The sequence below is a fragment of the Podarcis liolepis genome (assembly GCF_965112155.1).
Source record: "Podarcis liolepis genome assembly, chromosome: 8".
Classification (NCBI taxonomy): domain Eukaryota; kingdom Metazoa; phylum Chordata; class Lepidosauria; order Squamata; family Lacertidae; genus Podarcis; species Podarcis liolepis.
Window position 1 is genome coordinate 22,973,776 of NC_139560.1, and position 15,962 is coordinate 22,989,737.

Here is a 15,962-nt window from a genome sequence, read left to right on the forward strand (position 1 = left end):
AAGATTTGATGGTGATGATGATATGTTCCCTGTATGCCTTGTGATCTTCAAATATCCTTTTGTGCATATTATCTTGGCAACTGATGCTTTCCAACAGAGGCTGTCCATTGAAATAATGACCACCTAGCAATGAGAGGAGCCAGCTTCCAGATCCTCATAAGTTTACAGCACTTAAAACAGCTCAAACTCTATTCCTATATATTACTTATATGAAATCACATTTGCCATTCTGTTGTCCATTTACCCCATTTGGAGAGATCCTCGGGAAGCTTTTTGCCATTAATTTTTGTTTTGACAACTCTGATCCCTTCAAAACACTTTGGCCACTGTAGTTTAACCTTCACAGAGCTACAATTCCTTAACAAACTACTGGGCCTGTAATTCTTTGTTGGTTGAAATGTGCTTAAAATGGGTTTTAAAAATATAGGCGTGTACACAGCCCAATCTGGTGTCCTTCAAAAGCTTGGTCAAGTTCAATCTCTGCATCTTCAGGTAGAACTAATAAGTGCTCTTAAGGGAGCAAGATCCTCTGGGATGATCAGTTTGGCATAATAACAGATCTCTGGAAATGGAAGGGAGTCCCACTATCATCTAGTCCAAACCCCAAGCAATGCAGAAATCTCAACTGAAGCACCCATGGCTGACGGGTGAACATGCAAACTCGATTGCATGTTAAAACATTATTTTACATACCTTCCAGTTCACATTTTTTTAAGCTTAAACTTCTTCCCGGCCACTGAGGCAGAGCGCTGAATTCAGACGGGTGATTTATTAATTTAATTTTTGTTTGTCTCGACCTGTGTCTGCGCCTTGACTTAAAGGACGACGACGAGGAGGAGGAGAGACTCAGTTTTGCAGAGGGAGCGCGAGCATTTGCCTTCCCTTTCGGCCGCACACAATCCCGCCTCCGGGAGGAGGAGCCTCCGAGTCGTGGTCTCTTCCGCCGCCGCTGCCCTTGCAGGTCCGCCGGTTGCTGCTGCGCGCAGGCCCCCATCGTCGGCGCCGCCTTCCCTTCGCCGGCGTTGCTCCCGGGCCGGGCCCGCTGCGGGGCCATGGGCGAGCAACGGGAGCGCCCTGCGTCGTGCGGCGCTGCTAGGCCGCAGGGGGACGAGGTGAGCAGGGCAGATTGGGATCTCCATCTCCCCGGATGGGTGCGCGCGTTTCCTGGGGATCAGGCCCCCGTCGAACCCGGAGGCCCTTACACCCGAGCAGGCGCACGCAGGATCGAGTTCCAGGGCCGCGATCCTATGCTCGCGCTTACTCGGGAGTCAACTCCGCCGCGCTCCGTGGCTCTGACTTCCGAGTAAAACTTAGGTTATATAATACGTCATTGAGTTTTCAGCGAGGCGGCGTAGAAAACCAGCGCACCCTCTACGACTCTTGTGCTCGTTTACTTTTTGAAAAATTATTTATTTGGTTCTTCAGATAAAGTTTTACAATCACATATGCAACATACATCATAAAAACAAGATTCCCAAGAATCTCCTGGACTTCCCTCCTCCCCTTTCTGGGTCCCAGTGTTAGTCATTTACTCCTGCATCTTTTATAATAATCCAGATCTTTTGCATCTCCGTTATATTCAAAATTCACCATTAAACTACAAGTGTTATTCCAATCCTACTAACTATTTTAACTGTTTACAATTATTTTTAAGATAAATTATAAATTTCCCCCATTATTAAAATGTTGGTCTTCCTGATTTTTGATTCTTCCGGTCATTTTTGCCATTTCGGCATTAATTCATCAACTTAATCTGCCATTCTTCTCTGGTTGAGACTTTTATCTTCTTTCCATCTCTGGGCCGATGTTATTGAGTACTCGTTGTGTTCTTGCTTTAGAGATTGTTGCCGTCTTCAGGTGAGACTGAGGATGGTTTAAAACCGGGCGAAGAGCCTCTTTTAAGGAAAAACCCTCGCCGGTTTGTCATCTTCCCCATCCAGTATCCAGACATTTGGAAAATGTACAAGCAGGCACAAGCTTCCTTCTGGACAGCAGAAGAGGTGAGTGTAGCAACATGCAGAGGGAAGGATGTGTTTGTGCTGCAGGTGTGTATTCTGTGTCCTGCTGTGTTAGAGGTGTCACAGTTTTTCCACAGTGACAATGGGGTTGCAAACAAAGCAAGCTTAAGTCTATGCCCGACTTGCGGTAGTTCAACACCACTTTCAAGACGTTTCTGAAACATTTCAGGACATTTCAGAAGAGGAGGCAGCTGGGTATCCAGTTCCCAAGTGGCTTCCAAATGCCTTAGAATTTGCTATAATTCTTAATGGATAGTTCTAAGAATTTGCCTAATTCCATTTTAAAGCCACCCAAATTGGTGTCCACAGCTACATCTTTTAATGAATTCCATATTTTGACTAGGCACTGTGTGAAGAAATACGCCTTTTTTGCCTTGAATATTCCAACATTCATCTTCATTGCATTACCTCCTGTTCTGGTATTATGAGAGAAGAAGAAAAGCTCCACAGAATGCATCTTTTTATATTCCTCTATCATGACCACCCTTACTGGCTTTTTTTCTAAACTAAAAACACCTCAAACATTGTACAGGCTTTTTTCGTAGGGGAGTTCCTCTAGCCACTTAAGCGTTTTGGTTGGTATAGGGGAATAAAAAGAAAGGAAGGGTCAAGAGACCTAGGAAAGCCAGACTTTAGGGACAGCTAGGAGAGAGGGTGACAAAAGACTGACTCCATTCACTGATGTCACAACCACACCATACATTTAAGGCACTCTTGTACAACTTTAAAAGTCATGGCTTCCCCCAAAGAATTCTGGGAGCTGTAGCTTTTAAAGGGTGCTGAAAGTTGTAGATACATAACTAACACATGCCCCAAAGAGGCTCACGTGGTGCTGTCATTGTCATCTGTTTGGCACCAGGCAAAGATATTTGTCTTATCCCAGGCATTTGAACACTGATATGGGCCACTGATAATGTGCTGTTTTAGGTAGTCTTTCTGGAAGCAGCTGGTTCATCTTTTTGTGTCTGACTTGTTGAGTGTGGATGAACTTTAAGCGTATTAATAAAAGAATTATGTGGCACCTTAAACTCTTAATACATTTATTACAGCACAAGCTTTTGTGGACTAGAGAAAGGAGAAAATGGTAAGGCGGTAACTGAATGGCAATAAGATACAAAAATTGCAGTCAGTGACACTGAGAGCTCAATATATGTTAGATAGATACACCTGTAAAATTTTACCATAATAGTTTGATGATAACTCCTGAAATGATTGTATTTACACCTGCAGTGGGGCAGGGAACAGTTAACAAGAAATGATCATAGATAGCGCAGATATCCTGGCATATTTAGTGTACTGTTTCTTAAATTAATTCATTTTTAACTGTATTGGTTTCGTGTTTATTATTTGTTATTTCTGTTAGCCATTTTGTGACTTTTGGAGGAGTGGTGATAATAACAAAATTAATAACATGTCTTTGAACAAGTTATGGGCATCCTCTTTCCCTGTCCACTTGCAAACTATCCAGTCCTTGCAAATGTCTTTAAATGAAGCACAAGGCATCGTGGAGAGAAGCTTTGTAGGAACTATATGAATGCGGCGGGTTGGTAGATATTGTTTTGTTTTGGTTTTGTTGCTCTTGTTCTTTTGTATTTTGTGTTCTTATCTTGTATCTTTGTGTTGTGAGCTGCCTTGAGATCTACAGATGAAAAAACAGTATAGAAAATTAATAAATAAAGAATTTGCCATTTCATTTCCCTCAAGAGTTTCTTTTGTCTTACAGAGTTATTAATGAACCACTAAAGTATAAATTTGCAATGAATTTTTCTTCTTCCTCACAAAGGTTGACTTATCAAAGGATCTTCCTCACTGGAACAAACTGAAACCTGAAGAAAAATACTTTATTTCACATATCCTGGCTTTTTTTGCAGCCAGCGATGGAATTGTGAACGAAAACCTGGTAAGATACTTTATGGGCTGCTTTTCTAACCCTGTGCTGCCTGCCTTATTTGCCATTTCAGCACCTGCAGTCAAGCTGATGAAACACTTTGGCATTTGACCTCAAGGCTTATTTGCCATTAGTGTTTTGAGCAAGCAGCTCAAATATTTAAGGTCCTTAGATAAGTTGGCACTTGAGGATTGCAGCTCCAAGTGTTGATAGGAAACACCCATTCCCTTGGCCATAGTTTCCTGTCGTCTGATAACTACATCAAATGTAGTGCTTTCCAGTGATGGTAGAATCATGCACCCTTCTATGAGTTGCTAAGAATGTATATGTGTGAATTACCTCTAACCTTCTTTTGTTGTCAGGTGGAACGTTTTAGTCAGGAAGTGCAGATCCCAGAAGCTCGCTGTTTCTATGGCTTCCAGATACTAATAGAAAATGTTCACTCAGAAATGTACAGTTTATTAATAGACACTTACATCAAGGATCCTGAGAAAAGGTAATCACCGTAAGTATTGCCACAATATAGAGGATTTCTGTATTGTGTTCTTTCCATACTGAATGACTCTGTCCTGGTTCAGACATAACAGGAGAGATCACTACAGTGGTACCTCAGGTTAAGAACTTAATTCGTTCTGGAGGTCCCTTCTTAACCCGAAACTATTCTTAACCTGAGGTACCACTTTAGCTAATGGGGCCTCCCACTGCTGCTGCGCCGCCGCTGTACAATTTCTGTTCTCATCCTGAAGCAAAGTTCTTAACCTGAGGTACTATTTCTGGGTTAGCAGAGTCTGTAATCTGAAGCATCTGTAACCTGAAGCGTCTGTAACCTGAGGTACCACTGTATAGCATTAAGCCACAGTGGGACTTGGTTCCAACTTTCCTCCCTTCCTTCTATGAGGAGGAGGTAAAAACATCTACTTTTTCCTTTCAACAAACCACAGTTCACTGCGACTTCTCAGCTTGGAAATTGTGGTTTGTTTAAAGCTAAACTGTGGTTAGGAGAGGATGCGGGTGGCGCTGTGGGTTAAACCACAGATCAGAAGGTCGGCAGTTCGAATCCCCGCGATGGGGTGAGCTCCCATTGCTCGGTCCCTGCTCCTGCCAACCTAGCAGTTCGAAAGCATGTCAAAGTGCAAGTAGATAACTAGGTACTGCTCTGGTGGGAAGGTAGACGTCGTTTCCGTGCGCTGCTCTGGTTCGCCAGAAGCGGCTTAGTCCTGCTGGCCACATGACCCGGAAGCTGTATGCCGGCTCCCTCGGCCAATAAAGCGAGATGAGCGCCACAACCCCAGAGTCCACCACGACTGAACCTAATGGTCTGGGTTCCCTTTACCCTTTATGGTTAGGAGAAGTCAGAGCCAAATCATTCTTTTAGATCAGTGTTTCCCAACCGGTGTTCCGCGGCACACTAGTGTGCCGCGAGATGTAGCCTGGTGTGCCGCGAGATGTTGCCTGGAGGGAGGCGGGCGAGTCCAAAAAAGGTTGGGAAACACTGACTTAAGTTTCTCTTTCAAAAAGGAAACGTGGGTTAAAGCGGCGCCGCCGCCCCCCACTCACTTTCCTGCTCTGGCTTCCCTAACAGTTTTCCGAGTTGCGTCACTGGATCCAGCCCCCTTTTCCACAGGTGACACGGGGCTGGAGGGAGGGAAAGAGGGCTTTACGTCGCGCACAAAGGCAGCCTCCTAGAAGCGCTCTGGGCCGGCGCCGTTTCGTCGAAGGCGCCGGAGGACCCCCACCCTCAGCTCCTTCAGAAAGGAAGCCCCGCCCCTCGGCTCCCTACGAGGCCAGCCGCTGCACGCACGCGCCGGCTTGTCATCGGCTCCGTCTGTTTCCAACCCCCCTGCTCGCCTTCGCGCGAGTTCTCCTGAACGAGCAGGAGAAGGAGCTCAAGCGGCGCCTCAAGCGGCTCTACCCGGCCGTGGACGAGCAGGAGACGCCGCTGCCGCGCTCCTGGAGCCCGAAGGACAAATTCAGCTACATCGGCCTCTCGCAGAACAACCTGCGCGTCCACTACAAAGGTAGAGGGACGGAGGGAGGGCAAGGCCGAGGCCACCGCCATCCCCAGGCCCCCTCCGCCTCTTCCTCCGAAAGGCAGGCTGAGAAACTCCCAGGAAAGCTCTGAACGTCTCCCCCGAAACCGTTGGGAGGCTTCGGTTGTTGCCTTTCTCCACCGAGGTCGGTGGACCCCGAGCCTAGGCTTCCTTCCCGCACCCCGCTTTCCAAAGACCGCACACCAGTTGGGCCAGTACATATTCCCCTCCTGTGACTGGAGCGGAATAGCCCTTTCTCTTCTTCCCCAACCCTTGTCGTTGGAGGAGTCCCTCAGTCCCTCGCTTTGCTGCCTCCTCCCCCCCCCCAAAGCTTGGAGGTTCCCCGGCAAGGGGGAGGGGAAAAAATTGAAACTTACACTTTCGTGCGTCCCTCCCGGCGTGACGCTGCGCGCTGACGTCACGGGGCTGTAATGGTGGTGTGCCTCGAGATTTTTTTCATCAAACAAGTGTGCCTTTCCCCGAAAAAGGTTGGGAAACACTGTTTTAGATGATTCCCACGTTTCCAATCTCCTCACAGGTATGCTTGCGGTGAAGGTTCATTGCAGCTCATTATCATAGCAGGAGTTTCATTAAACTCAGAGCAGTATGTGTTTTTGTGCTTAAAAATAGGAACCAATATTCATCAGAGTAATCAAAAATTGAACTTTTTTTAAAAAAAAAACTTTCCTCTGTATAAATGATACAAGTTAAGAAACTGCATGCATTTGTTTAATTTGAATAATTCAGCTTCAAGTAAGTATGAGAAAGACCAAGGAACTGCATGGTATTGAAGCCCTCTCATTGACCTTTAGAAATATAACTTCCGAGATTCTACAAAACACCTTCAGGGCTCATGGCCAGTCATATGGACTAGAAACATGATTTTAAAATTGTGATTCTTGAAATGCTGGGAATTATGCACCAATTAAGGCTTCACACAGCACTTTCATGAAATCGCAGAATACATGCAGCCCTGAATAAAATTGTGCAAAATTACAAAGATGGAAAATGTGTGTAGCTAGGATAGAACGGTGAACAACTTTTTCCATGAAGGGGCTGGATGTGAGAAATGAGGTAAAAAGGTAGAAATCAGTTGAATACTGGTTTCGTCTCTCTCCCCTATCCAGTTCATATGGTTTTTTTATTTATTTAAAGACAGAGCAGTCACTAGGTTCACTAGTGGCTTACCTGGATAGGTGTCCAGTCTGTCCTACCACACTAGTCACTGTTGACCAAAGGGTGACTTTTCCTTCAGAATTAATGTGCTGAAATGAAATAGCCTTGTCACTCATGCTGTAAATTACTCAGTGGTGAAACGAGTTAATATTTCCTTCTAGTTTGAAGGCAGGTTCTGAAAAAGGTTTGTGCCTTAACGTTCTTCAAGATGCAGAAACTTCTTGTTTTGCCATAACGGGCACACATTCAGAAGATCATTTAATCATGTATCTGTTACGAGAGGATTGAGCCATCTGTGGGTGACCCCCTGCTTCAGATACGGCTGTGTGAAACCCTGTTTAAACTTGCGGTCAGGGAGGCGGTGGAAGGAGGCTGCTTGTATCATCTCATTTTCCCCACACCTCTTGCCACTTAGGGCTTCACAAGGCCCTGATCCTGTTCAGGATCTGAGTTTGGCCCAGATTAGGCTGGGCCCCGGAGTGATCTGGCTGGAATAGGGCCTGATCAGGATTACCAAATTGGGTTCCAGACTGTACTGGGGTGCCTTGCACAGCCCTAGGGTGGCATTCAACTACGTTTTACTCTTGAGTAGACCTGTTGAAATTAATAGCCCTAGCTTAGTTATGTTCATTAATTTCAGTGGTCCGCTTTGGGTAAAACATAGCTGAACCACCCATATTGTCCGATGCACGGGCGTGATACTGGCGCCTCAGATTCTTGCTATCTTTTGGTTTGTTTTTTTCCAGGGACTTCTTATTTAATGCTATTGAAACAATGCCGTGCGTCAAGAGGAAAGCTGACTGGGCACTGAGGTGGATAAGAGACAGGGAAGCCACTTTTGGTAGGTTGCTTCTGAGTAATGCATTTCCACTATACGTGCCTTAGTTGAAATAATGTTTTTGAGTGTTCTAAAGTTGTTTAATACCTCTCAGCGTAAGAAACTGAACTGGTATAGAGTAAGACTCTACCTGAGGGGGAGACCAGGAAGGAGGGGCTATGGTGTTGGTTTGTGTTATCCTGTGGCTGAAGGTGGTTGAATGAGCTGGTTATAAATTATGCTTCAGACTACCAGGATTGGGGCGTTTGTGGAGAGGAGGGACACTCGAGTTCATACTGCATTTTTGCATTTGATTTTTGTGCTCTCTAAAAAATATTTTGTTTTCTTGTTAATTATGTTGCTTTCAGTGCAGATTGTTACTGTATTTGTACTGGAATTTCCTCTCCTTTTATGTGTTGCAACGTTCTATTTTACAGTTTGAGGGGTTGGTGTCTGAACTTTGTAACCATAATGTGTGTGTGTTTTTTTATCTCCCCTGAAACAGGCGAGAGAGTGGTTGCTTTTGCTGCCGTCGAAGGGATCTTCTTCTCCGGTTCTTTTGCGGCTATATTTTGGCTCAAGAAAAGAGGACTGATGCCAGGCCTCACTTTCTCCAATGAACTCATTAGCCGAGATGAAGTAATGTGGGGGCGGGGGGGGTTGATGTTCAAAATGGGGTCCAGTCTTGTTCTCTGAAAGCAAAACCGTCCAAATAAAAGAGTCACAGATACTAGAAATTCCCTCCCCGCTTGATTTTTTTAAAAAAAAACAACAACCAGTAGTATCTGAATTGTTGAAATAGTGTAAATAGTGTAAATGTATAAATAGTGTAAATGTATCTAAAATAAACTAAATAAATAAATAAATACACTAAATACACTAAAATGGTGTAAATGTCTCACTTTAGATTAAGCACAGCTCATTTTAATAAGAATGATGTGTTTCCCCCAAATAATAATGCATGTTGCTGTCTTGAAATTTTTAAAATACGAAAAATCAGGGTGGGTGGATTGGAAGCCAACTTGGCCCTGTCTGCACTATACATTTAAAGCAGTATCATATCACTTTAAACAGCCATGGCTTCCCCCAAAGAGTCTTGGGGACCATAGTTTGTCAAGGGGTGCTGAGAGTTGTTAGGAGACCCCTGTTCTCTTCTTTGCTGCTTTATATTGCTGTCTTATCAATGTCTTCTGGCTAGTTCTATTCAGTTTTTAAAATTGTGGGTGGGTGTTGCTGTAAAAAGCTTGGCCCTTTTAACGTTTACTTTAGGATGGATGGATATATTTATGTATGTATTTAAGGCGCGCGCGCGCGCGTGCACACACACACATATATATGCACCTTAAATACATAAATAAAAGTGGAAAAAGAGAGTTTTTGCTGCTGGTTTGTAGAAGCAAAGTGTCGCTTATTTTCCATTTCATTCTCATTTTTCAGGGACTCCATTGCAACTTTGCCTGCCTAATGTTTCAGTACTTAGTGAATAAACCTTCAGAAGAAAGAGTCAGAGAGATTGTTGTCAATGCAGTTGAAATTGAACAGGTGAGCAGACAAGTCTCCGGGTTTCTTCTTCTGCATCCAAAATACTATTCCTCTTAAAAAGTCAGGTGCCTGCTCGACTTCACTTTTGCACCAGTCACTGTTTGTCGCTGCAGTTGCTTCAGGATGCAGCACCTTGACATACAGCTCCAGATCTCAATGTGTTGTAGCTGTGGCTCTCTTTAAAGTGGCCTCTGTTAACATGGTAATCAGACTATAATGGGTTATTCCTAAGTAGCTGGAATTGTGCTCCTCCTAAAATATTTTACCTTTTTCTAATTTACAGGAGTTTTTGACAGAGGCCTTGCCAGTTGGCTTAATTGGAATGAATTGCACTCTGATGAAACAATATATTGAGTTTGTAGCAGATCGGTTACTTCTGGAACTGGGCTTCTCCAAGGTAAGGTAGCTCAGGAAGATATAAACATTTAACACTAGTCTCCTTACAATGCAATCCTAACCATGTATTCTAAGAAGTAAGTCCTGTTGAATTCAATGGGGCTTACTCCCAGGTAAGTGGGGCTGGGCCTTAGGAAGTTTTGCCATAGTCATTTGTTTCAGGGTTGTGCCTGAGCTCTGTAAGCAAATGGAAATAAAATATACGATGTATAGAATAAAACCAGGAATGTTTTGACTAGTCCTTCTTTGGTTAGGTCGCCTTGCAAAATACTGTACATCTTATTTACTAATTGTGTTATTTATTTATATCGTTTTGTATCATTTCTTTATTTCAGAAAATTTGTATTCCACCTTTCTGCAGCAAAATAAATAGTGTGCAGGGTGACTTGCAGTGTAATGTTACAAGTAACACATTGTTAACAAATAACGTACAGTGGTACCTTGGTTCCCAAACGGCTTAGTTGTCCAACAGATTGGGTCCTGAATGGCGCAAACCGGCGTAAGTGTTCCGGTTTGCAAATGTTTTTCGGAAGCTGAACGTCTGACGTGGCTTCCACAGCTTCTGCGGCCTTCCACTTGAGTGCAGGAAGCTCCTGCAGCCAATCGGAAGCCGCGCCTTGGTTTCCGAATGGTTTTGGGAGTCGAATGAACTCACGGAACAGATTACAGTGGTACCTCGGGTTAAGTACTTAATTTGTTCCAGAGGTCTGTTCTTAACCTGAAACTGCTCTTAACCTGAAGCACCACTTTAGCTAATGGGGCCTCCTGCTGCTTCCACGCCACCGGAGCACAATTTCTGTTCTCATCCTGAAGCAAAGTTCTTAACCTGAGGTACTATTTCTGCGTTAGCGGAGTAACCTGAAGCGTATGTAACCTGAACCGTCTGTAACCCAAGGTACCACTGTATGTTCGAGATCCAAGGTACCGCTCTATGTTAAAAAAAGAACACAAGTAAAATAAAACAACAAAAGAGAGAATAGAACACTCACTGAAATTTGAGTATCAGACATTAGGGCCCAATAAGTCAAATTAAAATATTGTCTAAGAAATTATGACTCGGCTGCTTCACCCGCAATATACCACTGGGTGAAGCAGACACCATGCTTTGATTCTCATACCAGCCCTGAGCGATGTATTGATTGATACATCGCCCAGGCTTGGTTCATGTAATGCCAAAGTGGGCCTTGTCATTCTGTCTAAATGGCCTCAGAATATGTGTTGTCAGTTATGAAATTTAGCTTTGGTAAAGGCGCCTGAGAAAGTGGAAGAGGTGATAGATGTGCTGGGAGAGTGACGCTAATTCAGGAGCCGCCATATAGCAGGCAGATAAGTAACTGCAGAGGAATTAAAGCTTTGTTGCCTTTGCTTGTGCCCAGACAAGGCTGTGGGCAGAATTATTCTACTTGTTTTTTATTAAATTTATATACCTACCTTCATCCCAAGATCACAGGGTGGTTTACAGCATAAAAATACAAAAGCAAAGCACAAAGCAGCTAACATAACAACAACAAACCCTTCTCCACAAACTTATTTAAAAGGCCATAGTTGTTTAATCAGCCAAAGGCCTTGTTATAGAAGGGTGTTTGGGTTTTTTTTGCTATTAAGAGAAAGGAGTACCATCTCGGTAGAAAAGGCCTCCAGCAGTTATCTACCAGAAATTTGTGGGAATGTTGTCTTCCTTAGGCCAGTAACTGCAATTTAATAATAACTTTGCTTTTTCTCAGGTCTTTCAAGCAGAAAACCCTTTTGACTTCATGGAGAACATCTCGCTGGAAGGAAAAACCAATTTCTTTGAAAAGAGGGTTTCGGAGTATCAGCGTTTCGCAGTTATGGCTGACACCAACGATAACGTTTTTACTCTGGATGCTGACTTCTAGGATTGCCTTCTTCAGAAGACGAGTGTTGCAAAAAAATGTTCACGTGCCACTTGCCTGCTTGAAAAGCTGCTATTTCTTCTACTGGAAGTAGAGGGTTCTGGGAACATTTTTCCATGTTTCCGCACATGATGAAGTTTTTTATATGACATATTTATTGCAGATGGTGATGTAAATGACTGTGTGTGGGGGGGGGGTCCCTCTTTACCAAAAGTCCCTTTGATAATTCATGCAACTTTTCTACTTAACAGTTTTTGAGTAATACAATTGTGGCATTTGTGCAAGCCTCAGTTTGCTGTTTTATGTAGAGCAGTAAGGCTGCAGTCCTCAAGATGACCCAAGCCACCTTAGGATGCTGTGTAAGTGCTGCTCAGTGGGTGGAGAGGAGTTCCACTGGCAGAACAGTTCTTACACTCCCGGGGCACCCCTAAAATTCTCTTGTTAGTGTACATGTAGCGTTGAAGATGTGTTGCGGTAGGGCTTGAAACAGGGTGGATTGCAGCAGGCCTTCAGATCTGCAGGATCGAATGGCCCCACTGAAAGGGTCCTGGAATAGACATAGTGATTCTCCCCCCGCTCCCCTTCTGGCTAGAGCAAGCAGCAGGGGTTAGGCAGTGCCACATTCTCCACCATGGTGCCCTCCTTTATCCCATGCCCCCCCCCTTTAGAATTGCTTTGGTCAGCTGTGTGTTGAATCACGGTAATAACTAAAGCTTTCGTTGCACTGAAAAATTGTTTTTTCATTCTCTGGATTCATTGAGCTGAGATGCACACACTCTGCATTTGAGCAATCATATAATCTTACTAAGCCAAGATATGCACAAGCCTTTTACATATACAAGCAGTTCCTTCCCTTGTTTCTGAGCTATGATTAAAGTAGGCCAGCTCTAATTAACCATGGTTCCCAGTTTGAATGGGAAACTAGAACTACCTGCTTCTGAATAAGCCAGAGTATTAAACCATATATTGAAGTTGGTTTGATAACCCGCCTTGTTTCAAGGCAGGTAACTGAAGTTTCTCAGTTTCAATGAGACAGGAAGCTGTGGTTAATCGGAGCTTTCCTGGTTTAATTGGGGCTCAGGCAGACAGGTTTCATGTGCAAGCAGAAGGCTTGTAGCTGTGATCATCTGAGCTAGACCAGTCCTTCAGAGGAGCCAGCAGAGATCACTCCAGGATCATTCCTCCCTGTATCAGATAGGATGGAAAGCAAGCTTGAAAATCGTCTTCCAATCTGTATCCAAAGCCAGCAGGTATTTTGCAGAGTCTTAGGGCTTTCCTTTTGCAGTTAGCCAGGATATGGACTGAAGGCATGTAATGCAGTTAGCTTTTTGAAGCTAAGTAAATAATAATAATAAATAGAGGTGGGTCTTGTCCAGGGCGTGGATAAACAACCACTTGGCTACTTCATGTATGTCACATTTTGCTCTTGGAAGGAAAAGTGGGATACCTAAATAACACCAAGAGCCAAAGGCAATAGATGTTCTTAGTGCTCAGTTTGAAATCAGGGTGCCTGTATCCTTGGCATGTTGTTTTGCCATTGTGCATGTGCCTTTCAAGGGGTACAGGCATACAAGCAGCTCCTATTGTGCTGTGCCACATTTCTGTGACTAAGAACAGCAGCTATACAGAAATGGAAAAGGGTTCAGTGGTAATGGAAGAGCAGTGGGGGGGGGGGGGTTAGGCATACCTTCGTCATAAAAGGGATGTGGGTGGCGCTGTGGGTTAAACCACAGAGCCTAGGACTTGCCGATCAGAAGGTCGGCGATTCAAATCCCCGTGACGGGGTGAGTCCCGTTGCTCAGTCCCTGCTCCTGCCAACCTAGCAGTTCAAAAGCACATCAAAGTGCAAGTAGATAAATAGGTACCGCTCTGGCAGGAAGGTAAACGGCCTTTCCGTGTACTGCTCTGGTTTGCCAGAAACCAGCTTAGTCATGCTGGCCACATGACCCGGAAGCTGTATGCCGGCTCCCTCGGCCAATAAAGCAAGATGAGCACCGCAACCCCAGAGTCGGTCAAGACTGGACCTAATGGTCAGGGGTCCCTTTACCTTTACCTTTACCTTCTTCATGAATGGTCTTAAGCATTGAATTGGATTGTTTCACCCTGAAAGCAATACAGTATGTTGGAAACTCCGCTGAATAGCAAAAATTATTCTCACTCCACAGGGTATAATATATTTTCTCGACTTCTTGTTGGGGGAGGGGGAAACACTATTTCAGTTAACAATGCAAGTGGAGCATACAATTAACGAGTGCTCAGTTCAGTTGGAGGTGAATTCATGCTGTATGTAAACATCCCTGGGATGGCATAGTTGGTAGAACATGAGACTCTTAATTCCTGTCTTGTGGGTTCGAGCCCCACGTTGGGCAAAAAAGATTCCTGCGTTGCAGGGGGTTGGACTAGATGATCCTTGTGGTCCTTCCAACTACAGTTCGCCTATGACATAAAGATTTGCAGCGCATGGCAGAGCTATAGTTGTAGCGCTGACGACTGCATTAACTGTTGTCACCACATTTCAAAATAGCGGGGCTATACCAGTGTGGACAGTTAGACTGAATTGCCCTTAGAGAGGCAGATTGCCGTAGTGGATAGAGTTTTGAATAGAAACTCTGGAGGTCTGGGCTCAAATCACCTTTCAGCTATGAAACTCACTAGGTGACCTTGGGACAGTCACACAAAACGTTCCGCTGCACCTACCTCGCAGGGTTCTTGTGATAATTTTGGGCAGCGGGTTTCATGCTTGTAGCTTTGAGTTCCTTGAAGAGAGGACACGGAAGGAGTAAATAAGAAAAATAGGCAATTACTTCTACAGGTCAGGGAAGGGTGGGTTCCTTCCCTGGCTTAAGATTATTTCATTTTAACCTTCTCAGTAGAGGTTTCTGTTAATTGAACTATATTTTGCAATGAAACATGGTTTAAATTCATGTAACTTATAAAGAACGTTTATATGTACTTCAGAAAAGGAATATGACAACTGCCTGTTTTAACACTTTATTTTCTTTAGAAACCATAATTCTGGTTACTCGAAACAAGTCCAGCTTCTGCCACAACGTGCTCCAGGAGGACTAATCATAGAGTCTGAAGACTTCTGGCTGGAAACTTTGGCCATCTGTTCACTGTAGCTCTGACTGCATGAGTGCAATGTGGTAGACTATGTGTCCTATAATATCTCTTGAGTAGATGTCACAGTACAATATCAGAATTGGGTCTTTTGTGGAGGTTTTTAAAGCAACTTATCTTCCCTATACAGCATGTACTGTAAGCATCAAAGCCAGAAACTGGCTGGCCACAGTAGTGAATGGGGGAAAGAAAGAAAAGTTGAGGTTGAATATCTGAAAAGGTTTCAACCAAGCCAACCCTGTTTGATGAATAGTCGAGTCCATTTCGGCTTTTAATATTTCTTAGCCCTTTTGCGTTACCAAGGGCATTTCAGTCTTTGTCCCCAATCCAGCTCTAGTCAATCTAGTGACTGTACATAAGGATGGGTATTCCTATTTGAATAAGGATGTCCGGATGGTTCAACGGATCCCAGATCATAATTGCAGTGCGAATGGCCAAATGGCCAGAGGTCTTCACAAGGATGCAAATCTATTACGTTGCTGGATCCAGGCATTCACAACACATCTTATAACAGACCTGTGTGAGGGCTGGTTATTCCTTTGCTCTTCCAGGGCCTACAGCAAATGAGTAAAACACAACACAAGATGGATTATATAGAAACTTCATGACAAAGCCGATCATTTTTTAAATGCCTGCAAGCAGCTTTACCTGCTCATTCTTGTGAGCCAGATGTATTCTCGTAACCCGTTTGCAGCTGTAGGAGAGTCTGTCCTGCAACCAAAGAAATTACCATAATAAGGGCCCTCAGTATGTGAGGAGGACAGGTGTACTAAAGAGGGACAGAAGAAAAAGCTTCCTGGTTTGGTGTTCCTTTTGTTTAGAAAAATATACAGCGGCACAAATAAAATTTGCTGGAACATCCTCTACCCCCTGTGGTTTTCATTTTGCAAGTTTTCCTCTTATTTCACAAATAATAGTGCATATTACTTTTGTGTCAGCTCTGATGTACTGTTTGAAGGTACCGTCGCCCTGTGGCAGGCCACATTCAGGGCACGCAGGCAGTCTGAGGTCCAATCCCTGGCATTTCCAGATAAAAGCAAGTGGTGGAAAAGGTGTGAGATTCTGCAGAGCCACTGCCAATCAAAGTACACAGTGCTTGAC

The 15,962-nt window shown here is 44.1% G+C and overlaps 1 protein-coding gene across 2 annotated transcripts; it reads left to right on the forward strand.

The window, feature by feature from the left end:
- The first annotated feature begins 944 nt into the window (after window positions 1-944).
- Window positions 945-15,727, forward strand: RRM2B (ribonucleotide reductase regulatory TP53 inducible subunit M2B). 2 transcript variants are annotated; one of them, XR_014529211.1, is made up of 10 exons: window positions 945-1,112; window positions 1,839-2,000; window positions 3,802-3,918; window positions 4,269-4,402; window positions 7,859-7,953; window positions 8,435-8,568; window positions 9,367-9,471; window positions 9,755-9,868; window positions 11,592-13,422; window positions 13,777-15,727. XR_014529211.1 is itself a non-coding variant. In XM_083517386.1 (9 exons), the coding sequence occupies exons 1-9, from the start codon at window positions 1,053-1,055 to the stop codon at window positions 11,742-11,744; spliced, it is 1,074 nt and encodes a 357-aa protein (XP_083373512.1). In that variant the 5' UTR covers window positions 955-1,052; the 3' UTR covers window positions 11,745-12,473. The 2 variants fall into 2 exon arrangements, 1 of the variants encoding a protein (XP_083373512.1); XM_083517386.1 differs by lacking the exon at window positions 13,777-15,727 and having other exon boundaries at window positions 955-1,112; window positions 11,592-12,473.
- The last annotated feature ends 235 nt before the right edge of the window (window positions 15,728-15,962 follow it).